We start from the raw sequence: 24,493 nt of genomic DNA, 5'->3' as shown, positions 1-24,493 counted from the left end.
TGTCTCCCTGAGCCCAGGTGCCGGGCACACATACACCTAGGAGCCTGGGTACATGGTCTCCTTGCTGGGAGGTGGTGAGAGGGGCTGAGGCCACCTGAAGCTGGGCCAGGGGTAAGGAGAGGGCTCCCTGCCCCTGATGTGAGCATCATGGGCTGGAGGCCGGCACAAGGTTGGGCTGGGGGCTAACAAGTTCACAGGCTTGTAAGGACCCAGAGCTGACCGTGCTGAGCCACGACAGCCCTGGGGCATGTCATGCAGGCCCAAGGCCCCCACTGGCCAGGGGGTAGCTGTGAACTGAGAGCATGAGGCGGAGAGGCACAGTGAGCAGGCGGTGCAGGGCAGGGCACCTGGGGCTGGTCAGTACCCGTCACTCTGAGGGCATGGCCATTGAAGCATTCGGGCACTATCCATGGGCTTAAACTGCCAGCCTGCGTGGCTGCCAGAGTCCAAGTCAGCCAGATAGCGCTAGGAGGGCCCGGGGCGGGAGGGGTGCAGGAGAGAAAGAGAGAGAGAGGGCAGCCTCAACGCCAGAGTGTGGGCCCAGCGCGCAGCAGGCCATAGGGGGCCTGGAGCACAGCGCTGATGAGAAGGCTGCATGATCTGCAAGCTGCACAGCCCTAGTCCAGGTCTAGGGCACCCTGGGGGCCAATGCACACACACTATTTTTGAAGGCAGGTGGCCTCCGACTCTCTGGGCCTGTCTTTGCAGCCCACTTTGGCCAGCAAGGCCACCAAGGCCCTTGTCAGTCTGCAAGCTCCGCCTCTTGGGCACCAAACCACCCTGTCTCTTTTCTGTCTCACCCCCAAGGCAGAGGGGACACCAGCTGCAAGTGCCAGAAGCTGAGTCCTGGGCCGAGCTCAGGGAGTCAATGGAGGAAATGAAAGGAAGCGGGCCCAAGTGAGAAAGGAGAGGCCGGGGCCCCTTAGAGGCGAACTGACCCACCAGGCAGATGGGGCTCATGGGCCTGCCCGGCACTGACTCTGCAGGCCCCGGCCCTGGAGGCTCACCACTGCCCCTGTGGGGCCCGCACTGCCCATGAGAGCGACATGATCACAGAGGCTGCCGCGCAGCACCCTGCGCAGGCCTGCCCCCCACCCCAGCCTGACACTTACTGAGGGCGGCGGGGACTCGCGTCCGATGAGGGGCGTGTTCTCACAGCGCGGGTTCTGGAAGTTGGCATTCTGGCTCCTGCGGTGTGAGGCGGGGGTGGGTGCTGTGGGCGGCTGCCAACCACGCAGAGGCCCTTCCGGAGCCAGGCCGACCCCATGCCCCTCTCCAGCCCCGTGTGTTCCCGTCGCCACCCTGCATGCGGCCCCCAGCAAGGGCCTGGGGTGCCTGTGATGCAGCCACAGCCACCCCCACCTGGATGCCCGCCCACTGCATGGCTGGCCCCAGGCTGTCGGCCACAGCAACCCCACACCCTCCACACAGACCCTGCACCTGACTGAGGAACCTTACCGACCCCACCTGAAGCCCAGGCAGCCCCCAGAGAGGCCCCTTGTGACCCTGCCCAACCAGCCCCTATTCCGGCCCTCCCAGCTTCTCCCTGCAGCGATGCACATGGAGCTGCATGCGGCATGCCCCCCCGCCCCCCGCCCAGGGCACCCCCGGCTCTGAGCCCAACTCACATGTACTCAGTGACCGGGGCGTTGCTGACGGTGTGGGCTGCGGCAGGGATGCTGGTCTCACTGCCATAGCTGCTGCCACAGCTGTACAGACTGGGCATGTGCACGCGGTACAGGCTGTCGTGCGCCTGCCTGGGCCCTGGGGCTGCCTCCTCTTCCCCGTCCTCATCGGGGCCCCTGCAGGGAGGGGATGTGGCACAGGTTCAGAGCCCGCCCCGACAGCCGCCTCACCCGTGCAGAGTCGGCTCGGACATAGACACGCCTCGCTCCGTCCTGGCTTGGTCGGGGTCGGGCTGTGGGGCTGTGGCCAGTCCCCCCGGCTTCATCCTCTGGGATATGGGGGGCCCGTGCCGCCGCCCATACACGGGGATGTGGTCTGCCTGCAAGAACAAGGGCACGGTCCCTCTTGGTGGGGCAGAGAGGGCCAGGTGCCTGGACGTGGGGGTCTCTGCAGGTTTCTGCCTGCATCTTTGGGTGGCCTGAGCCCACAGGGACTGTGTGTCCCCAGGAGGCCCGAGACCACCCTCCGGGTCTGCTGCCCTCTCCCTATGCACTCTGCCCAGGGTGCTGTTGGGCCAGGCAAGGCAGCTGGGGGCCAGGGGCACACTCTAGGCTCAGCAGGTCCTGCCTGTCCCCAGCCTGAACTTGGGGTGCAGCTGACTGGCGGTGTCAACCTAGGTGAGCCATGCCTAGGCTCATGGCCACCTCCTGGCCGCCAGCTGGGTGACTGTGAGCAGACAGCCTCCTCTCTCAGCCCCTTGCACAAAGATGAGGACAGTGGTAGCAACTGGCTGAGCGTCAATTACCAGCCACACCTAGGGCTGAGCCTTTATGTGTCGTGGTTCATCCAGTGCCTCCCCGACCCCCGGAGGTGGGAACTTTACGACCCGTGCTGTACAGTTAGGGAGATGGAGGCCCTAAGTGATTAAGAGGCCTGTCCGTGGTCATCCAAAACAAAGGCAGAGCCAGGATCTGGAATGTGGTTGCAGGTCTGTTCTGTTCTCTCAGCCACTTCCCTATAGCTGCCCTCTTTATTACCACTGCCACCGTTACCACGGGGGCCCTCACTGCCGCCACCCCCCCCATCATCACCATCATCATTCCTACTACTACCATCACCATAACCATCATCACCACCCCCTCATCATCGCCATCATCACCACCCCCATTGTCACCATCACCACCATCATCAGCATCACCACTGTCATCGTCCCTATCCTCATGACCACCGTCATCACGGCCATCATCACCAACACTATCACTGGGAGGACCACCACAGAAAACAACAGAGTAGAAACTCAGACAGAAGGAAGAGATCTGAGCTGAGCTACTTGTCCCCTGAGCTAGGCTACCAAGAAGCAGCCGCAACCCAAATGGGAAGGGAGGTGGTGGATCTGGGAGATGAAGTGTGGGGCCCAAGCCAGGGAGTGGGCCTGGCTGTTCCACAGACCACTCAACCTAGTGCTGACTGGGGAGACTAAGGCAGGGGCTCCGAGGAACCCCACTTCAAAGATAAGGACATCATGACCCCATGGCCACTTGGGGCCTTCCCCTGCAGAAGCTCCAAGTCCCAATAGCCAACCGTCTGGCCTTTCCACCCATAAGCCCTGCCTATCTGCATCCGGGGGTGGGCAGATGGACAAGGCATCCTGAGGCCAGCCGGGCAGAGGTGGGGCGCACCTGGGCTGGGAGCTCCTCTACCCTATTCTCTACCTGTGAAGTGGGGAGGCCAACCCTGGGCTCGCCAGCCTCCGAGCACCGTGGAGGTTTACAGAGGGTGAGGAGGCACCTGCTCCCGTATCTGGGGACAGGTGTCCAGAAGGCACGGCCCCAAACACCCTGTGCGCAGTAAGGCCTGCCACACATGCCAGCCCCTCACCTTTTCTGCTGCCAGGTGTGCGGGATGCTGCAGACGATGGAGCTGAACATGAGGGCTGTGACGAAGGAGAAGAGCGCCAGGTAGATGAGGCCCTCCACGCCATCGTAGCAGAAGCCAGTGAGGGCCTGCACGTAGTCCTGAGGCCGCACCGCACGGGGACAGCAAGGCCCACAGAGACAGAGAGAGACACGGAAGGCGGGATGGGATGCGTCAGAGCCTCGGCCCAGTGTGCAGCAGCCTGGACTGCCCTTGACTCGAGCCCAGGCTTTGGGCCCACCACCCACCAGTGAGCTTCCACTCTCCTGAGGCCCCACACCTCCAGCTGTCCCTCCATCCCCCAGGTGTTCCTATCTGTTCCCCTAACCCTCTAGCTACTACCCTCGCCCTAGCTATTCCCCTCGCCCTTCCAGTGGCTCCCTCCTGCCCCCCAGCTGCTCCTTCCTGTCCCCCCAGCTGCTCCCTCTTGCCCCCAGCTGTTCCCTCCCTGCCCCCCTCCCCCTCCCCCCACTGTGGCACCCGGGCCCCCAAGGCCGACCCTCACCAGATGCAGGCTGCGGCAGTCCACCAGGGCGGTGAGGTGCTGCAGGTTCACTTCTGTGCCATTCAGCACCTCCTGGACCCGGAGCAGAGGATCCTGGTGGGACACGTACCACACAAGTTCAGCACCACGGTCAGGAGGGCAGACCCGAGCTGGGCACAGGCCCCCTGGGAGCCCCCCATGTGTCTGTCCACCCACACTGGTGGTCTCAGCATGGGCCAAAGACCCTGGGCTTCTAGAATTGATGTCCCCAGAGTGTGCTCTGGCCTCAGGGGGACTGTTGAGGATGAGTGTAGTGGGGAAATGGGTACCCACTAATGCCTGTCCAAACAGGAAAGGCGGCAAATATCCCTATGTCTTCTGATGGGGGCTGTGTTCTGTTACAAATGTTAGTTTACAGAACAGCGAAAGGGAAAGTTTTCACGGTATTTTAAATGACAAAACATGATCTGAACCCTCTGTATACAACGGGCCGGATCCTGTAGCATGTTCGTGCGTGTGTGTGTACATGTGTGTACACGTGTGTGTGCACGCATGGGCACCTCCATCCACATCTTCTCCGTGGAAAGATGACCTCACAGACACACTTCAGGGTCCACAGCAGCTCCTCTAGAACGGACACTGGACCCAGCACTGCCGGGGGTTTTTTAATGTTTATTTTTGAGAGATAGGAAGTGTGTGTGCATGCACACATGGGAGCAGGGGAGGGACAGAGAGAGAGGGACAGAGAGGGAGAGACAGAATCTGAAGCGGGCTCCAGGCTCCGAGCTGTCAGCACAGAGCCTGACGTGGGGCTCGAACTCACGAACCGTGAGATCCTGACCTGAGCTGCAGTCGACGCTCAACCGGCTGAGCCTCCAGACACCCCCCCAGCACGGTCTTTTATAACACATATTCGAGGAACATTCCATGAGTCAGAAATGGATTTCAGGATAACAAAGCTCATTATTTATTAGGGACTGACTGGTGTCTCTCACTTCCCAAATTCACAAGTCGCATGCCTAACCCTCAATACCTCAGAATGTGTCTGTGTTTGGAGACAGAGCCTTTGCGAAGGGAATCAGGGTAGGGAGAGGTCACGAGGGTGGGCCCCAATCCACCGAGATGGATGTCTTTGTAAGAGGGGGTCGGGGCACGGACACGCACAGAGGGATGACAGTGTGTGGACACGAGAACGTGGCGTGGACATGCCACGGAGAGAGGCCTCAGGAGGAGGCAGCCCCGCCCACACCCTGGTCCTGATCACCTTGACCTCCAGCCTCCAGAACTGTCAGGAAATCAATCTCTGCTGTCACAGCCCCGGCACTCAGACATACCTACCTACCTGCTCGATTGCAAAATACCTAGAGGATTCTCTCCATCCCAGAACTAGGAAGCAACTTTAACGTGCATGTGCTCTTTTTAACTTAAATTTTGGGAGCTTGTTACAGAAGACCCAGCTGGCCACAAAAACGGCTGAGAGTGAGCCGGGCCCCTCTGCAGTGGGGTGCACACGGGCCACACAGGGCTCCCATGGGCTGACCACCACCTTCGGGGAGCCTGGGCTCTGCCCAGTAACAAACGTGGGGATGAAGTGCTCAGGCCCCAGAATGTCGCCCCTCCAATTCCCGGAACACCCCTATGGACTGGGGGTGGGCCTTACTTTGTTCCCACACCTGCCCCGTTTTCCTTATTTGTCCTTAGTTTTTTAATTCGAAGACTGTGCCTTACTTTAAAAATAAAGAACAGAGGCACACCTGGGGAGCTCAGTCGGTTGAGTGACCAACTTTGGCTCGGGTCATGATCTTACGATTTGTGGGTCCAGCTCTGCGTGGGGCTCTGTGCTGACAGCTCGGAGCCTGAAGCTGCTTTAGATTCTGTGTGTCCCTCTCTCTCTGCCCCTCCCCTGCTCGTGCTCTGTCTGTCTCTCTCAAAAGTATACATATATGTATACACATACATTTAAAAAGAAGTAAAAGACTACTTCCAACAGCCTTCCATAATTCCCCAGGGCACTGAAGGGTGGACATGGGAGAAAAAGGAAAGGTACCCCAGGGAAGGGTGGGAGAGAGGCTCAGACCTCCAGCAGGGGCCAGGCAGGGGGCACTGCCCCGGGGCTAGCTTGCCAGGGGCCCTCCACCCACTCACCTTGGTGGCCGGGGATTCTTGGGTGACGGTCTTCAGCAGCTCAGCCACAACATCCTGCATCTCCACCAGCGCCTTGTGGCTGCCAGACAGCTTCTGCTCCACAGAGAGGCTGGCTGACTCCAGTAGGGGCAGGGGCAGCCCGGCTCTCCCGCCCCAAGTCCGCACCCACACACGGGTCTGGCCGGTCCCACTTCCCCCGGCCTGTGCCCACCCTTGGGCACTGTTCTGTGGGCCTGCGGGCCACCCTCCCTGGCTCCCCGGGAGATGGCCCACAAACCCAGAGATGAGACATATCACTAAAAGCATGGTGTCTTCTAAGCAGGTGGTTTTCAGGACCCCCAAGGGCCGTGCAGTCATGTGGAGTGACAGGCAGCGGGCCAAAGGGTTTCCCTCCAAATTCCACCCTGACGACACCTGTCCTATCATTCCAGGGGCGGGCACAGGACCCCGCCCACAGCAAGATAATTGGCGTTGCTCTACAGGGCGGCAAATGGCAGCCCAAGAAATGAAAGAAATCCCAGGTATTTGGGGGGGCAGTAAGCAGTCCACCGAGGGATGCACTGAGGGAGTCAGAGCGCTAACCCCAGGGGCAGTTAGTGATGTCAGCGTGGCATTCACCCAGCTGCTCCCTGGGTCCCAGGGTCTAATGATACCTGAGAGAGGGGCTGGCGGACTGTGGGGGTCAGGGCCCGTGTGGCCCCCCCAGGGGCAGGAAGGGGCCCGGCACTCACCTGCTGGAAGGGGTTGGAGGCACGGGGCGAGCAGGCCAGATAATACTGCAGGATGTCTGCAGAGAGAGGCCAGGGAGGCTGAGTGCAGCTGGCCACCTGCACGCACTGTGTGTGTTGGAGCACATGTGACGGGAAGGTGGCCTGCAGAGAGCCCGGGGCCAGCACCTGGACCCTCCGCCCCGGGAAGCGTCCCTGAAGCACACAGGGGACTCCTGGCCACAGCCACGTTCCTCCCCTCCCTCTGGAGCAGCAGACAGGGCACCGGAGGTGGGCAAGAGGTCAGAAGATGCCAAGGGGTGCATCTGCTCAATGGTCACAGGCAGAATGACAGTTCTCAGGCCAGCGCATCGCCCCAAAAAGGTGACACAGCCCATGCAGTGCAGCCTGGAGTGCCCAGGACCGGGAGGCCTGCCTGTCTGATCCCCTTTGGAACAGGTGTCGATTCAGTATGCCATGTCTGAATGTGGGGAAGACCTGAGTCTGGCTGTGACTGATGAAGGGGCCCTGGACTCCCTCCCCCAAGGCTTTCTGGTCCCACAGGGCCCTTCCCTGAAGCAGTGACACTGGCTTTGGAGTACCAGGCGCCTCATTTCTGGGGTTCCTCCAGGGACCAAATACTAGGTGGGGACCTGGAACAGGTGCTTAAGTGAAAACCCGCCCGGCTCTGCCTGGTCTGAGAGGGGTGGCCTGCGGCCCGCTGGCGCTTGTCAATGACCCGGGAGTCCTGAGCACATAGGACCCAGCAGGCTGGTGGCACTAGGGGCAAAGACAGTGGTGGGAAGAGCCGTCACCAGTCCTGCCGGCTCTGAGCTCGGCACATCCACCCTCCCCCACTGGGGCACCGCTGGCTTAGATGGAAACGGTTCCTTCAACTGAGTAAGCTCAAACCTGACCACAGGCTCCCTGCTGTGGCTTTCTTGGGCACAGAAGAGAGGACAATCCCATGAGAGCCGTGTTTTAAGGCAACTCAGAACCTCTGTCCCCTTCTCCCAAGGGGCACACAGCATGCACAGCAAGGGAAACCAATGAGCTTAGTACCCTCTGGCAAGGCTGCACTCCTGCCCCAGAGCCCCCATGCACCTCACTGCTGGCCCCTTGCCCCAGACACGCCCTCTACCCCAGCTCGGTCCAGGGCTCCTGTGAGGACAGTGGCTCAGGTGGAGAACAGGGTCCTCAATTCCTCCCAACATCCTGCTTCTTCAGAAGCCCCTCACACTGCCCTTACAGCACATCCCCATTCACCTCTCGCCCCAGTGGCTCAAGTGCAACAGCCTCCCTGCCTTCCTGCTTGATGCCCTTGTTGCTCTGACAGCCCAAGGAAACTTTGAAAAAAAAATTGAAACACAGACCATGTCTCTTCCAGGCCTCCCACCTCTAATGTTCCGGAACCTCTGGAATTAAGCCCAAATTCCTTTCCTCCACCTTTCCCTGCTGGCTTCCCTACCTTCTCCTCTCCTGACTGGTCTATTTTCTGCCTTACAAACAGATCAGGTTTGTCTCTGCCCCAGTGCCTTTGCACAAGACACACAGCCTTTCCTGGGTCAATTTTAATGCCACCTTGTCGGTAGGCCATGTTGACTGCTCTGAAGGAGGCTGTCGTCACTTGCTTTCCCCCCTTGTACCCTACCTCTACCCGCACCCCTCCTCTGTCATCTGGCCTCGCACAGCACCTGTCCTCATTCTCAGAGCCCTACCCCTCCTCCCCCCCCAGTCACAGATGTTCCTGTTCACTCACTAGCTTCCTGATGTGCATGGGTCCTGCCTCCCCTAGACCAAGGGCCCCTGAGGGAGAGGATGCCTTATCCTCGCTCAGCCGCATCTCCCCAGCCTGGCCACTGACTGGGGTGCCAGCTGCAGACTCACCCCCACTCAGCACGGAGTGCTCCTCCACCATCCTGGTCACGTAGGTGTCGGGGTCCACACAGAAGTCGCTGGAGCCCTGGGATGGGTGTGGGCAAGGCAGATGGGGTGACCAAGCTAAGCCCCCACAACCTTCAGCTTTCAGGGATTGAGCCGGACTCCCAGGTTCACTTTTAGCTCCAGAGGGTAAGTCAGGGGTGTGGGGAGGCACTGACTTGCTGTATGCCTATGGGAAGGTCTCTGCTACCTGTGGAACCTCAGTATCCCAGGGTGCAGGGGTTGGGGGGAGAGGAATTCGACCCTTACACAGCACATAGGGATCACACTTCCCCTCCATCACTCACCACGGACACAGCTAGCTCCAAGCCCAGCGCGCCCCAGCTGATGACCAGGGCCAGGACCCCCAGTAGGCAGACCCTTGGGGCAAAGAAAGCCAATCAGCAACCGCCAGGCTGGAGTGGCTGCAGGCCAAAGGGCCAGGTCCCCGGGGAACACCTGGGGGGTCTGCCCATACAAGGGCTGTGGCTCCTCCGTGGTCTGACCTTAGCCGGAGCCACCAGAAGGCCGGGCACTGACGGATCTCCCTCCCACCTGGGGCTGGTTGGGGTAGGGCCAGGAAAGGAGGTCTTCCTGTTTCCCCTCCACCCAGCAGATGACGGGTCTCGGCCTTCACCCTGCTCTCCACAGCATGGCCGGAGGGGCCTGTTAGCCTGGACCAGACCCCAGGGGGCTCAAACCCTGCCTCGCCTAAGGCTCATCCTCTCCTGCCTCCCCATTCCCTGAAGTCAATGCACTCGGGCCTCCCTGCACTCCTCACACATCCCGCTGGTGGTCAGATGTCCACTCCCCTCCTGGCCAGGGCTCCTCCTGGAGCCTGTGTGCTGCAGACTGGCCTGCCTACATGCCCGTCCTCCCCACATGCCCCTCCTCCCAGTGTGCCTGTCCTCCCTGCCTGCCCATCCTCCCAACACCTGCTCTCCTCTCTTCCACAGCACCGCCACCTCTGACACAAGGCATGTTACAGGGGCCCACGTGTTCCCTGCCTGTGCCTGGCCTGGGTAGGACACAGAACACGGCTGCTCGATTGTTCAGTGGGGAAGGGACAGCTGCTCAGAGCTGGCACTGTGTTCGCCTTTCAGATGAGAAGACAGAGTATCAGGGTCAAAGAGCCACCTGCACCGGGTGGCCCCTGAGTGAGAGGCACAGCAGTGAGCCCAGACTGTGGATGTAGGGAGTGGAGGAGACTCCAGCTTGACTTTCTGGTGTCCCTGTGACTTGGGGACCTGGACAGATCTTCAGGTCTCTGGGTTACAATACACAGACTCAGTGGGGGAGGAGCCCAGCAGGAGCCAAGGGCGGACAGGGTACATGTGCTACACACAGGGGCACCGGTCAAGGGCACAGGAGAAGTGTTGAGTGGGCTCCCACCACGGAAGCCCCACCCTCAACAGGCCTGTGGCTAGACCCACAGATGGAGGTGGGGAAGACGGTGCTGCAGGTGCCTCACCCCTGCCCTCCGCCCCTCTGTCCCACAGACTCACCCAACCAGAATGCCCTTGGAGCTGCGGATGAGGCCGACCAGCACCAGCAGGCAGATGGCCACGTCGAGCAGCAACAGGCCCAAATAGCCCAGCCACCTGTGGGCACACAGAGGATGTGGGTGGGGACAGGGATGGGGTGAGGGGACAGCTTGGGGCCCAGAAGGGCATCTCTGGGCAGCTCTAGAATATAGGAGCTGGCATCAATTCTGGTCAAAGAAGTCCTGGGGAACACGGCTGCTCCCACCCACAAAAACTCGGTCACTGGGCTCTGAAGTTGACTAGTCCGTGGAGGATGACTGACACCCAGCCAGTAGGGGCCAGGTGGGTGGGCAGAACAGAGGGCCAGCCGTACCTGTACCAGTCGTAGAGATCCACCTGCTCAGCCAGCACCTCCAAGGACACAGCCGGGTTCCTCCAGAAGGGGATGGCAGCAGTGTAGCCTAGAAGCGTCTGGAGAAGGCCCTGCAGCCGCTGGACCGCACGCAGGGGCTCTGGGCGCGCGGCCAGCTGCCGCTCCAGGCTCTGCAGGCTGGGCTCTGCCGTGCGGTTCAGCGCCGCCGCGGTGTCCCACACCTGCGCCGGGCCGGGGGCTGGTGAGCGGGGCACGGACCGCTCCCAGCACGCTCCGCGCACATGCCCACCCCTCGGGCGCACACACGCAGACACGGGGTGCAGAAACAGAGCCCCCCTCCCCATCGGACAGCCACTCACGCGGTCCTGGACCCCTGCCACTGTGCGGTTGGCATGGCGGAGCGAGTAGGTGGCCCGATGGATGCCGTCACTGGTCTCCCCATTGCCATAGAACCCCACAGCGATGCCAGCGCTGGGAAGGAGCGGGGGGAGGGGAGTGTGAGGGCGTGGTCCAGCCCCTAGCTGGCTCGCCCAGGCCCCGCCCCCACCGGCCCAGGCCCCGCTCTTCCCACCCCCACCGAGCCCGGCCCCGCCCCACACTCACCTACAGACCAGGGTGGCAATGATGACGCACCAGGCGGTGCAGCAGCAGTCGGCATCCAGATGCTCCTCGCTCTTGCGCCGCCGGCAGCACAGCCAGAAGGAGTAGAAGAGCAGGAAGAGGAGGTCCAGGGCGAGGCAGGCCAGCGCGGCGGCCCCCAGCAGCAGCAGCGCCTGTGGGAGGGGGAGGCGATGCTGGACAGGCGAGCGCCGGCGCCCGAATCGCTCCCACCTAACTGTCCTCCAGCTGCGGGGACACTGGCTCCCAACGCTTAGGCAACTCTTGTCCTTAATCCTGTACTAGACCCAAGCCTCACTCGGAAGGGCCAGTGGGCAAGGCCATGGAGTCCTCCCAGGTCCTGTGCGCCTCCCTGAGGGAGGCCCCTCACCTCCTGGGCCTCAGGGCCCAAGGCAGGACATGTCTGAACAGGGGTCCCTGACCAAGCCAAGAAGGGGTGCCAGGCGGGCAGGGGCCCCTGGGCAGGGCCAGCACAGCTGCTGATGGCCATGCAGCTGCGGTGGCCCTCAGCGCTGAGACTGATCTGGATCTGGCCATCTTTGCAAGCCCCTGGGCCCGGGGCAGCCTGAAGGGGCCAGAAGTCTCCAGCCACATCTTGGGAGTGCCCCATCAGGCCCCCTCCCAGCACTGAGGTCGGCATCCCTCTCCCCACCACCCCACTTTACTGGTAAAGAAACTGGCTTTAGAGAAGATAGGGAGGAAGGACTGATATCATGGCACCTCAGGGAGCTCAGCACATGTCCCTTGTTGGGGTGAGAGTGGTGGCCTGTTGGGGCTGTAGGCCGGGCCTGACCACGTGCACCTCATGGGGGACAAGCGAGTACCACACAGAAGGTCTACCACCACACCGTGGCTCTCAGCCCACATGGGCCATGTACCATAGAGACACTGGGCCCTGGGGGCCTGGAAACACCCTCCTCCCCAGGTCTGAACACCGGGGTGCTGCTGGGGGGAAGGCCCACCTGCCCCCTGCAGGGCTCCTTTGGGAAGAGAGGCTCAGCCGCAGAGGCCCTGGAGCCCAGCGGCCGTCTCCCAGGAGATAGCCACTGGGCTGCGCAGGCTGGCACACCCTGCCCTCGCAGGAGCCTGCTGGCCATGAAGGTCTCCCCCCAGACTCACCATCCCTGGCCACCCCCCCAGAGGTGGGGCCCTCCTACCTCCTGCCTGACCAGGGAGGCACAGAGCAGCCACCCTTCAGAGTAATACCGGGGCCCTGGGAGCCGGATGCTGTTGGGAGACCGGGCCTCTGCCCTATCCCCCAGGAGGCCCAGGACGGAGGCACCATCCAGGGCTGACCAGGGTGACACCCTGAGGCTGCAGTCATAGGCCACAGCCTTGCCCTGCTGGGGCACAATGGACGTTGGGGGCTGGTACCCTCCACTGCTCCTTCAGGTTGAGGGTGCCTACTATCCCTGCCCTGGCTGGAGGGCCTGACGGGTCCACTCCTGCTCACGAGCTGGGGGTGTAGGGAAGCAGGCCCTGCGGGGCTGGTACAGGGCCACCTTGTCAGTCCAGAGCTCCCCTGAGGTCAGGGGCACTCATGTCACAGACGGTATGCCCAAGACCCAGTCCGCAGCCAGGGGCCTCCAGGCAGGAATCAGGGTGTATCAGGGGCTGGGGGCTAGCCACAGAGGGGGCTCACCTTAAGGGTCCTGGGACCAGGCACCCCTCCCACTCCCCCATACCCCCTCGGGATAAGACAGCACTGTCTTACGGGCACCCCAGGTCCACCCTCACGTGGACAGGCTGAACATTGACCAGGGGTGCCACAGGCCCTGCCCAACCCCTCCCCGCAGCCCAGAGGCAAAGGGCAGACCGCAGCACTGCCCCTGAGCCATGGCATACAAGGGACATCCGTGTTTCCGTAACTAAAGCCCCCCTCCAGCCCCCGGTCACTGTGTCCTGACACTGCCACTCCTTCTCTGCCCTGCCTGCAGCTCCTCCCCTCCCCCAAATCTTCAGAGACCCTACCACACCCCTATCTAGAAGCCTGCTCCCAGAATGAGCCCCTGACCCCCCTCCCCACCCAGAGTAGATGGTCCCCTTGGAGGCCACCCTCTGCTAACTGACTTCCCTTGGCCTTGGCTGGAGTAGTCCCCAACCCGCACGGTGCTACCTCCTCGCCTGCCTGATTCCCCTCCCACACACACAAGTGGACACAATCCAGAAAAGTCCAGAACACAGACGGCTTGGTGCTGGTGGTTAAATACGTGTATCAACACACATCCTCTTGAGGACCACCCCCCCAGTCCAAGGTAGGGAAACTGGGACCAGACTGGCAGAACCCAAACAGGCCCCCCCAGCTGAGGCCCCCCCACAGTCCAGGTACCCACCCTCCCAGGGCCTGTGTGACCCCGTCATCAAGTGGCATGGCTGCCACGACCCTGTTCCCACAGGGCAGCCCGGGAGGGCTGGGGAAGGCTCCATTCACTGCACAAAGGCGAAAATGGGGTGCAGAGAGCAGCGGGGGCTCTCACGGGGAGACAGAGCCAGGCTCAGGCCAGGGGCCTCCCATGCTCCACTGAAGGGAGCTACCAACAGGCTTCTAGTTCTGTGTTTTAATTATAAAGTTAGCACAACCTTGTGGTTTAAAAAAAAAGAAAAAAGAAAACCGAAGAAGACCCACAACAACAAACAAAACAAACCAAATCACAGCTGTAGGAGGACACTCAAGAAAGGGACAGCATGGCTCCCGCCCGCAGGGACACAGTGCCTTCCGGACTCGGTCAGCCCGTGGTGGCCACTGCCCACGCAGCTCTTCCCTGACTTTCTCCCAGTCAATGACAGATCCCATCAGGGAGGTGGCCCACCCACAGGTCTGCCCAGTGTGCCCACCTGTCCTGCCCTTTCCCGTCTCTGTGGCCCGGCTGGTGTCCAGCAGCTCCAGGTGCTCCCAGGGCCCTGGCACAGCTCCTCTCCAACCCTCCAGCCTCACCCAGGCACAAGGGCCCGGGCTGGCCAGTGACGCAGATCTTGCCTTGGGTTCTCATCTGGCAAATGAGAGTGAGTGGTCCTAGGACCACTAAGCCAGTGATCTGGGCCTGTGAGTGCTTTGACGAGTCAGGACGAGGCCTTCAACGAGCCCTCTGCTAGGCCGGGTGGGCTCAGGGCCCCAGCTGGGGGTCCTGTTTGGGTTCTGCCAGCCCTGGTCCCAGTTTCCCCTCCTCAGAGTGGGGGTGGGGGGCTCAAGAGGACGTGTTTTGATGCACATATTTAAGCACCAGCACCAAGCCACAGGCTCAGCGGCTCTGGGGCTCAGAGCTGGGTACCAAGGGGGTGAGTTACTTTCCAGAGGATTCTCTGGAGGCAATGTAGGCAGAAGCCCAGGTGCACCCCCTCATTCCCACCTCACCCCTGGCCTGGAGCCAGGCATCCAGGGTTCACCTCATCCCCTCCTGGTCTGTCTGCCCGGCTCTGGGAAGCCCCCCGACTATGAAGAAGGGACTGTTTCTACCATCTCTGTGCTGGGTCTGTCCACCCACACCTCCCCCAGGAGGGTGCTAGAAAGGCCTTGCTGAGCTCATCAATTTAGCCGGGGCAGTGCCCCCTCTAGTGGGCACTCAAAAACACGCCCCGCCCCCCCCCCCCCCCCGCCAGCTCCCCACTCTCTGGCACTACATCAGGCCATGGGGCCTCTACCACAACAGCTCCCCTCAGCCCCCGTGGAAGGTGCCAGCACCCTCCCGGTTCACACAGGAGGAAACCGGATTTGGGTGGGGAGTGGGGCAGCCCATCATGGTGACCATGCAGAGCCCGTTGCCGTCCAGATACACGAGCCAGGCACGGGGGTTCCAGGCGTGCCCTCTGGTCCTGTCTCCTGAGGCCACATTACCGGACAACGGCCTCCCTGGCATTCCCGGGACAGCCCCGCCTCCCCTCGCTGTGGGCTGCCACCCCCTTCACCCCCCCCTCCCCGGGGCCCATTCAGAAAGAGAATGGGAAATGCCTGATCAGCATCTGGGCTCTGACCAAATGGAATTTTCCGTCTGTGATGGAGGTGATGTCAGCACTCGGTCAGGCGAGGCGAGATGCTTGGGACCGTGTCCTGACCGCTGGCTGCCGGCCACCTGAGGTGCTAAGAACGCACAGGGCCCTGCGCCCGGCCCCACGGCTCGTCTCACCCCTCAGCCCTGGACCAGCCCAGCCTTCTCAAGGCCCCTGCAGCCCCCGGCCTACGCACTCCACTCTCCTCCATGCCCTGTGGTTCCCCAAAGCCCCTGTCCACTCTGGAAACACCCAACGAGCCAGAGCTTGGAGTCTAAAGCCTTTCTGTGTCCCTGTCCAGGCTCCGGCCCAGGCATGAGGCCTGCTGAGGGACCCAAGACCCCCACTGTCCTCCACATGAGCCTAAATTTGTTCCCTGCACAGACTGGGGTGGGGGTCCCCAAGTCAGCCCTGTAAGGGGAGAGCCCACGGCAGGCCCCGAAGCCTTACGAAGAGCTTTGCAGCGGGAGGCCTGGCCCCGTCTGGAGATGGAGACTGCGGTTTAAGGGCTCAGGGCTCCAGTGTCCCACCAGCGGCCTGCCCAGCAGCCTGCACACGGCCGGTCAGTGCAGGCACACATGCTCCCCACCCAGCCTCGGTAAAGGCCACACTGATGGGCCTGAGGCCACCAGGCCAGGGTAGCCGCACCCAAGAGCACCCTACCCGATGGACCGTCTCCCCATAGACACTGCCCCACAGAGGCACCTCGGTGCCCTTAGCAACTGCCCCCGACACTGCCCATGCAGTCAACTCCTCTGTGGGCCACCAGAGCCTTCAGCCAGGCAGGGAGCCCCTCACAGGGGCTCTGAAGGGAAGTGGCTCACAGTTGCCTGTCCCAGCCCCAGCCCCAGCCCCAAAGGCCACAGCGGCACACACACCCCCTTGGGTAGCCTCCTGGCAGAAGTCACGTCTGCCAGGGCCCTGGCACTAGCGGGCCAGGAGGACGTGGGGGCCTGAAGTCCAGGGCTGAGAGTCAGGGATTTCTGCACAGTCACACGGCAGGAGGTGCGGGGCCAGGACTCCAGGGCCCTGGCTGCTGTAACGGAGGTCCTGCCACTGCCCCTGGCGCCGGGCCCACAGCCTGCAAAGGTGGCTGTCCCTGGAGAAGGTCGTGGCTGGGAGGCCTGCCCCTCAGCTCGCCCCCACCACGCCCTGCACAGCCCTCCCTTGGAGGCAGCTCCACCAGGTTTAAAGGACCAGGGCTCCAAGGAGAAGGCAAGTCCAAATTCCTCCAGGGGCCTGGGACCTCAGTACCCTGCACCCTGACGTCCTCAAGGTGGTCACCCCTGCCTCGATGGAGCGGGGAGGCCCGAGTCACCATATGAAAGGCCCTTGGCCCAGGGCCAGCCTGAGACTGAGGTACATCAAATCCAGGCCTGACATGGGGGGTGCATCTCCCGGGACCCCAGCAGTGCAGACCCGGAACAACAGGTGTCAGAGGGTAACGGCAGGCACCATGAGAGTAGGACACGCTCCCAGAGGGGCACAGCCTGGGCGAAGGCCTGGCATGAGGTCCAGGCTGCACACCTGGATCCCAAGGGGCACTGGGGATGGGGTGGGGGCAGGCAGGTGGGGTGGGAGGGGGAACAACGGGACCCTTCCCGGTGGGGGAGGTCCTACCCCAGCCCTGGAACTGCCGGGGGCCTTTCTCCATAGGAAGAGACCAGGTTAGGTCTTCCATGAGGCTGGCGGGATCCCAAACCCCAAAGCACCATCTAGGAACCCACATGTGTCTCAGCTGGAGCCCTAGGCCTGGGCTGAGGGCTGGGCCACTTCCACAGCTCCTCTGTGCCTGTGGTCTCTCACTGGGAAGGGCTCATGCCACATGGTGTTGCCCACCCCCTGGAGCTGGCTGTCTGCCTCAGCACCCACCCTGCCTCCCACATGGACTCCCTGGTCCCCAGCCCACCTGGGAAGGGGGTGGCACCCGCCTTCCAGGCCAGGGGCCTGAGGCCAGAAGGGACGCTGGGGGCTCATGCACTTAAGTGACAGAGGAAGTGGGGTCTGAACCCACATGGGCCTCCTGCGGAAAGTCCTGGAAAAGACCCCCCTCACCCCTGGGGCCAGGCTGAGTGGGTGCTGAGGGCCCCGGCCAAGGAGCGGACTTGGGCGCCTGGCTGACTGTTCGGCCCACAGCCCCCCACCCTTCTAACACACTTGGCTGCAGCTCCCACATGCCGACCAGAAATTAAAAACAGATTTTCCAGTGAGCCAGGCTTGGGTTTCATGAATTCCATGACGGTGAGCTCGTGGCCATCCTGGAGAAAGAGCCAGTGGCCGGCCGAGCAGAAGCCCAGGAGGGGCCCAGCTGTCTGTCCAAGTCCCCCCGCCCTGAGGTCTGAGGCCCAGAGCACCAGGCCACATGTGGACACATACCAGCTGCACGCCACACTCCCTCCAGGAACAGTGGGGATGGAGGCCGTCATTCCCCAAGGAAGCCCCTGCCCCACTGCCCTCCAGGTCTGGGGGCCAGCCTGCTGTCCTGCTGCCCATGCCACCCTAGGGAGTAAACGGACCCTGGAGAACACGGCCTGGGAGCTGCCCTCCCCACGGCCAGGGTGTCTAATGTCGGTCCCGGTGCTCACATGAGTTTCCCAGCACGGCACCCATAACAGCCCTCTGCTCTTCCCCAGGCTCGTACACATGCACCTCTCCACTGGCTACCCCTGGGGAACCAGGCCACAGGCCGCAGATCCAGCCAGGAGTCAGCCGAGTGGCCCGGTCACACCATCGGGCCAGCTGGAGCCCTGTCCTGGGACTCCATGGGAAGATATGGCCCAGGGGGTGCAGCCTAACCAGAGTCCGGGACCAGGGCTAGTCCAGACACCAGAACTTCTGCAGTGGCCCTCACGACAGTCAGGAGTACATGCGGCTGGAGAGGCTAGAACTGGCCGGGGGGCACCACAGGCTGGGACCCTCCTCAGAGTGAGACGGAAGTGGACACTCAGGCTTTCGGCAGGCTGGCCGCACCCCCATGCCCTTGGCCCATACAGGACAGGCCCGCCCCCACTGGGTGCCTATGGGACAAAACAGAGCCCTCTCGGAGACATGGAGCTCTCACAGTCCACTGCCCCTCCCGTGGGGACCCAGGCCTCAGCCAGCCTCCTCTGGGGAGTAAAAGGGACACGCCAACTGAGGTCTGCAGGAGGGCCACATGTGCAGGCGGGTGGGTATGCATGAGCCCGACCCAGGCCTCGGGTGGGGTCAGAGGACAGGGAGGCTGTGGAGGGGCCCCACACAGTCCATCTTCCACAGCCCACCCAGCCACAGCCTGGGTCTGCCACCTGGTCCTACCCGAGGGCACCCCCCCACCCCCAGCCCATCCTCTGCAGTCCCCATCCTGCCCCTGCTCTAGGCCTGGAGGCCTGGCCTTGACCTAGGCCCGCCAACGCCTTCACAGCCCTCTCCACAGCCTGAAGCATATTCACTGCCTCAGCCCACATCTGCTGTGCCACGGCCCCCTGGGAGTCCTGCCAGGCAGGCTGCACACCCGGTCCCGGAGGCATGAGCCATCCTATCTCTAGCAGGGACCCCCGGGGCAGGCCAGGCATTCATGCGCCCCTCCTGGGGACCTCCACTCAGGGGTACCCTCTGGAACGTGGCCCCCCCCCACCAACCACGTGAGTGGCCCTGTACTCTAGGCAACGGTGCCCAGTGTGTGCCTATCAGACCCTCTCCAAGACCACAGGAAGCCGTTCAGAGCCGGGGGGGCCATGCGTGTGTCCTTGCGCAGTGCCAGGCTAATGGCAGACCCCAGCAGGCATGGGCACAGCTGGGTCCTGCCACACCCACCACCAACCCTGTCACATGCCCCAGCCATTTCCCATATCTGTGACCCGGTCCTGGTCCCTGGGCTGCAGCTTCGGTTCCTCTTGAGCAGCCAAAGCAGAGCTGCCTGCGGGGGAAGGGGACCTGGTCCCGACACCTTCCCTGAGCCAGGGGCTGCTGGAGGACCCGGGGAGCCTCTGCATGGGGACCATGTCCACGGAACGGGGGCACCGCATCGGAGCAGGAGCCTGCCCACATCTCTGGCCCACTGATGCTGGCTGGCCAGTGGCCTCAATTCTGCTTTTACAGCAGTGATGATGTCCCCCCACCCCTCGCTGAGGGCCACTGTGTGGCTGCCTGGGGGAATGTCTGTGAGCCTCTCTGGCACAGTGGTGGTGGCCTGGGCGAGAGCCACAGTGAACCCTGCCTAAAGCCTGCCCAGAGCCCCCAGTCCGGGCCCAAATGGCTCACGTCCCTTCTTGCATGTCCTCTAGACATAGAAGTAGAGAGTCAAGGACACGGCTTGTCACATCCACAGACCCTTGAAAACCAGAACAACAGGGCCCAGTGACACAGACCCCACACCAATGCCAAGCAGGGGATGTGCCAAGTTTCCCATCACCTGCTACCCACTCCCCACCACTGACTCCCCGAAGTCCAGCTCATCGGCTCTGTCCACATAGGGGGTGCTCTAGAAACTTCCACCCACTCCTCAGTGTGCTTTGTCACATTCAGTACGTCAACTTGCAGCCTCAGCATCCTGACTGTTAGTGTGGGACATTGACCAAGCATCAAGAACCAAGGGCCAACGACATGGTCAAAAAGTCGGTGACAATAAGGGCATGCAGCATGATTCTGGTTTCCAGGGACATCTACCCCTCATGTCTGCGTGCATGGACGAAATCCAGCCAGAGGGGCTTTTTGGTGTTTTCTTCATGTTTTTTCTTATTTTCCAAATGTTCCACGCATGTCTATTACTTTTGTCAATGAGAAGCCAGGCGAGCGGCATGTTTTCTAACCTGCTGATTAGTGAGGAGGGTGACGAGGCCAGCCCCACCCACAAGACCCCGTGCTCTGCTGACACCAGCCTGAAGTCAGGTACTCGGCACACCTTTCTTGAGTCACAGCTTTTAACCAAGGCACCGCGGTCTTAGCTAGATCAGTGGTCCCGGATGGTCGTACAACCAAGACCTCAAATGTCCTCTAAGTGGCCACCCAGTCAGGGTTCACACACCTGTGGGCACCTCCCGAGGCTGCATGTTCTGACCAGAGAGACTCCCTAATCTGGGCTGAGGCTCTGGCTTCCCTCTGCCTCTGGGCCTTTGCATGTGCTGTTCCAGGTGCCAGGAATCATTTCCCCCAAGGTCTTTGCATGGCTCCCTCTGTCTTATCTTTAGGGTCTCAGTTGAAACACCCCAGCACTCAGGGCTCTAAGAGCAAAACAGGCCTCCCAGGCTGGGCAAACCTGAGGCAAATGCTACCGTCCAACCTGGAAGGTAGGCCAGTGTGCCCGCTTAATACCAAGTTCCAGGCAAGTCCCAGCCCTCTGGGCATTCACAGCCTGGCTGACACCTTCCATGGCAGGCCAGGTAGCACCTCTTCTGAGAAGGCTTCCCTGACCACTGGGCTCCTGCAGGCCCTGTCCTGACACCTCCGTTACCTCACAGCTTCTAGCCCTGAACTGGCAGGTACTGAGCAAGAATAAGAGAAGTGAAGGGCAAAGAGAATGAATTTGGCCTCTGCCTCAGGACATTGGGGTGTGGAGAGGCTTGGGAGGGAAGTTATGGGGGAGGTAGGGACCAAAGGGGAAGCCCAGAGAGGTAGATGGTCCCATCCAAGGTCACACAGACAGGAAGCAACAGAGCCAGGCCCCAGACCCCTACTCTCCAGCCGGAAGAGAAGGCTCTGGGGCCCCTGCTCGGAGCCCCTACCAGAGCGCAGCCTGGCCTCAAGTCACATCAGGCCCCCAGACATGGGGCCCAGCCTGCCAGCTCAGCTGTGCGACCACCAGAGAGTCTCCTTCCTCTGGGCCTGCAATGCCCCCTGCTGCCCCCCTAAAGTGACAGTACCCACCCATCCAGGTGCCCCTTGTGTGGGAAGCTCTAGGCCCTGCCCCAGGGGAGTCAGACTGGCAGCCCCTCCCAGCAGGCAGGTGGGGGGAAGGAGTAGTAGCACAGAGCAAACTCCAGAAGCTTCTTTACCTCCTTCCGGTATCCGTTCACCCACAGATCCCATCAGCCCCCACAGAACCCACAGGGGCACCATTCCTGTAATCTGTCCCTTCAGCAAACAGCAAGAGATGGATGCAATGGCCAGGGAGCCCCCTGCCCCCTACAGAATGGAAGCCTGAGACCTTCAGCCTCAAGAGAAACGCCAACCTTGCTTCTGCAGAGGCTCCAAGCCCCTAGGTAGGGCCAGCCAGGCCCTCAGAATAGCCCCCCATCTGTTCCTGACCCCTGCGGGGGGCCGGCAGAGGGGGACCCAGCAGGCTGACACTGGCTCCTACCACCTCATCATGTGATTCTGAGCCCATTCCCTCTCTGGGCCTAGTTTGCTCATCTGTACAAGGGGGACAATTATCCTCATTCCTGACTTGTGTGAGAACAGACTAGTGACTGACGGCCCCGTGCCGTATCCCAAAACAGGACGGGCCATGGGGGCTTCCAGGGGTGTCACAGGATACCCAGCAGGGGATGATGGGGCAGGAAACAGCAAAGAAGGACCAAGCCTGGTCTCCTCATACCGTGCTACCCTGGACCCAGGCCCCACTCTTCCTCCAGACAGTCTGGGAGGCAGAAGCCCTCCTCCCGCACTGGGTCCAGGCCGCATGGGGATGGGGGCATTGCCAGACCCCATAGCCCAGGTAGAAGCCAGCCAAGAAGGGGAGCCTAGGTCAAGAGGATGAGGGGTCCACCGCTCACTGGCAGGGAGGGGGATGGGAACAGCTGCCCCCTTCACAGCCAGGACTACTAAACCAGAGGAGGCAGGAATCCCTGCCTAGGCCATGGGGCCCACACGGACCCAATGACCAGCCACCCAGGAAGGGAGCTCTGTCTGCTCTCACCAAAAATGGAGCAAGAGCACGAGGCTTGGCACCCCCCATTGTGGCCCCGCAGATGTGTGCCAGCCCAGATTTCAGGATCTGGCAGTGAAAGATCAGAGAGATCAAGTGCTTGCCCAAAAGCACCAGCCCCTTGAGAGAAGGGGCAGGATGCATGTCCGGGTCTGGCTCATTCTACTAGCCCCCAGCAAGGAGCGGGGGTGGCGGGGGATGGAGATAGGCTGGTTTCCACACCGTGAATTATTCAGTGGCTAATTCTGCTCGGCAGAGAGGAGGCAGGAGAGTGAGTCAGAGCCCTCCCACAGCGGAGGAGGGGACAGAGCTCACAGAAGCTGGGGGCACACACCTGCAGGGGCACAGGGCCCTGCAAGAGGGCAGGCTGAGCCAGGGGCTGGCCACCACTCTGGAGGCCGCCACAGGCTGCAGGCATCAGGCCCTCACTCACACCCCACAATGTGTTCCAGGAGCCCCAGAGAGTGAGGGGCCGCAGCCAGTCAAACGGAGGTCGGCAGGATGGTGGGTGCAGCCTGCAGGCCAGCAAGAAAGCTCTGTGCAGGTCCAGATGCCCCAGGCACCCCAGAGGCAGCCCCCTGGAGCTTCAGAACTCATAACTGGCAGAGAACTTCCTAAAGAAAAGCACAGTCCCTGGCCTGGGACAGTCAGGGGACCAACATGGCAGAGCCATGACATGTGGAAGCCCATGGGGAGCACAGAAGGGTGGTGCTCCCACACCAGTCAGCACCCCACGGCTGGGCTTCTAGAATGTGGGCATCAAGTTTTATATAAACCTTGCCGTCTCTGGGCATGCTTGGGCCAATCCCTGGCCCCCTTGCTAATCTGCTTAGAAGCAGATCAGCAGGGATGGGGGGGGGGGCAGGCCCCAGGTGAGCACTGAGGCCAGGAGTGGTGGGCTCCCCTGCAGAGCTGGGATGCCCACGGTGCCCTCACTCTCTGCTTCTGGTCTCGTCCTGTAGCTAAGGTTGCCCACAGAAGACAGTTTTACACAGGCGAGGCGCAAGAATGTCCATAGAGTGCTGGACTCCCTGGCCATCCTGACAAGCAATGCTGTTCCACTCCACCAGGGGCTCTGCAATGACCACCAAAGAGAACCCAGAGGAGTTCCGGGTGACCAGGCATCCCGGTCATGGGGCTTCTGGAATCCAGATCCCCTGGCAGGAAGGAAATGCCTACAGCTACGTCCCCTGCCCTGCACTCAAATGACAGTGGCTCGGTGATGGAGGTGGTGCTTGGGCTTGGCATGACGCCAGGACTAGGGTTCTACTGGGAGAGGCTGATCCCTCGGGGAGAAGGAGGCAGACTCCCACTGTCCTCCATTCTGCCCAGGTTCAGCCCCTTTCCAGCCTCCCCAGACTGAGGCCCACCTTGAGTGTCTGTGGCCAGGCCTCCTTTCCTCAGGGGCAACCAGGCCTCAAGGCAGGCCAGGTGTCACCACAGCACACACCACCCTGTGTGCATCCCACAGCCAGGCCACCCAGCAGGTGATCACTGCAGGCCAAAGAGCACTGGGATCTGCCCACCTCACTTACCCACCAAAATCTTGACAAAGAGTGGGCTTCCCCAGCTGGGGGTGAGGGGACCAAGGATCCCCTCCTGGCTGGACCCAGTGCTCTCAGGTATGGGCTTGATCTCAGAGCCCTGGGGTCCTCTGGGTAGGGGGCTCTGCAGGGCTGAGGTTCAGGGCTGCCCCAGGTGATGGACAGGGGCCTGGGCTGGCGCTGACAGCTGGCAGAGGGGGCTCCGTGGAGAGAAGCGAGGAGGCTCCACATGACCCCCGAAAGGAGGGCCTAAGCTGCACCAGGTTCTGGAGAAGGCTAGAATCTGCAGGAGGGCCGCGGACCCTCCGTGTGGGATGGGGGTCTCTAGAAGCTCAAGGAGGAGAGCCCCCAGGACGCAGGGGGAGACCCTAGAGGAGAAAGGGGGCTGTGATTCAGGAGAAGGCGGAGACCATGACCCTCCAGGAGGTCTGGGGCAGCAACCCTCGGGGAGGGAGACCCCCCAGATCCTCGATGGGTGGTTCGGGAGTCTTCAGACCTTCGAAAGGACGGGACCGTGACCCTGTGCATGAGGGGCCGTGACCCTGGGCCCTGACCCTCGACCCGGGGAGCCGCCTCCCGCCTCACCTGCTGGTAGTCGGTATCTTCGGGCCGGAACTGGCTGCTGGTGATCTCCCAGCGCAGATCGAAGTGGGGCAGCCGGTGCAGGAGGTTCACCCACCAGGGCGCCGAGTAGCTGACCCCAGCCATGGCGGGTCGGCCGCCTCCGGCGCGCGCCGCTGCGGGGCTCCCTCACTTGCCCAGGGAGCGCGGGGTTCAGGGGCCGGCCAACCCCCGCCCGGCCGCCCGCATTGCCCGTGCGCTCCTGGGCTCGGCCCGACCCGAATCGGCCCGG

At 62.0% G+C, this 24,493-nt stretch overlaps 1 protein-coding gene across 1 annotated transcript in view; it reads right to left on the bottom strand.

The window, feature by feature from the left end:
• Window positions 1–24,487, bottom strand: part of TTYH3 (tweety family member 3) — a 28,555-nt gene extending 4,068 nt beyond the window's left edge. Inside the window, exons 1-13 of the mRNA XM_029949379.1 lie at window positions 24,226–24,487; window positions 11,257–11,426; window positions 11,013–11,124; window positions 10,654–10,874; window positions 10,302–10,397; window positions 9,105–9,177; window positions 8,764–8,839; window positions 6,901–6,956; window positions 6,170–6,262; window positions 4,046–4,138; window positions 3,505–3,641; window positions 1,629–1,802; window positions 1,113–1,188 (exon numbers count right to left, since the gene is read on the bottom strand). Coding sequence (XP_029805239.1) covers window positions 1,113–1,188; window positions 1,629–1,802; window positions 3,505–3,641; window positions 4,046–4,138; window positions 6,170–6,262; window positions 6,901–6,956; window positions 8,764–8,839; window positions 9,105–9,177; window positions 10,302–10,397; window positions 10,654–10,874; window positions 11,013–11,124; window positions 11,257–11,426; window positions 24,226–24,348 — 1,500 coding nt within the window. The 5' untranslated portion in view covers window positions 24,349–24,487. The remainder of the gene's footprint in view (window positions 1–1,112; window positions 1,189–1,628; window positions 1,803–3,504; window positions 3,642–4,045; window positions 4,139–6,169; window positions 6,263–6,900; window positions 6,957–8,763; window positions 8,840–9,104; window positions 9,178–10,301; window positions 10,398–10,653; window positions 10,875–11,012; window positions 11,125–11,256; window positions 11,427–24,225) is intronic.
• Window positions 24,488–24,493: the final 6 nt, after the last annotated feature.

Source organism: Suricata suricatta, chromosome 8 (assembly GCF_006229205.1).
Source record: "Suricata suricatta isolate VVHF042 chromosome 8, meerkat_22Aug2017_6uvM2_HiC, whole genome shotgun sequence".
Lineage (NCBI taxonomy): Eukaryota > Metazoa > Chordata > Mammalia > Carnivora > Herpestidae > Suricata > Suricata suricatta.
This window is presented reverse-complemented; position numbering and strand designations above follow the sequence as displayed.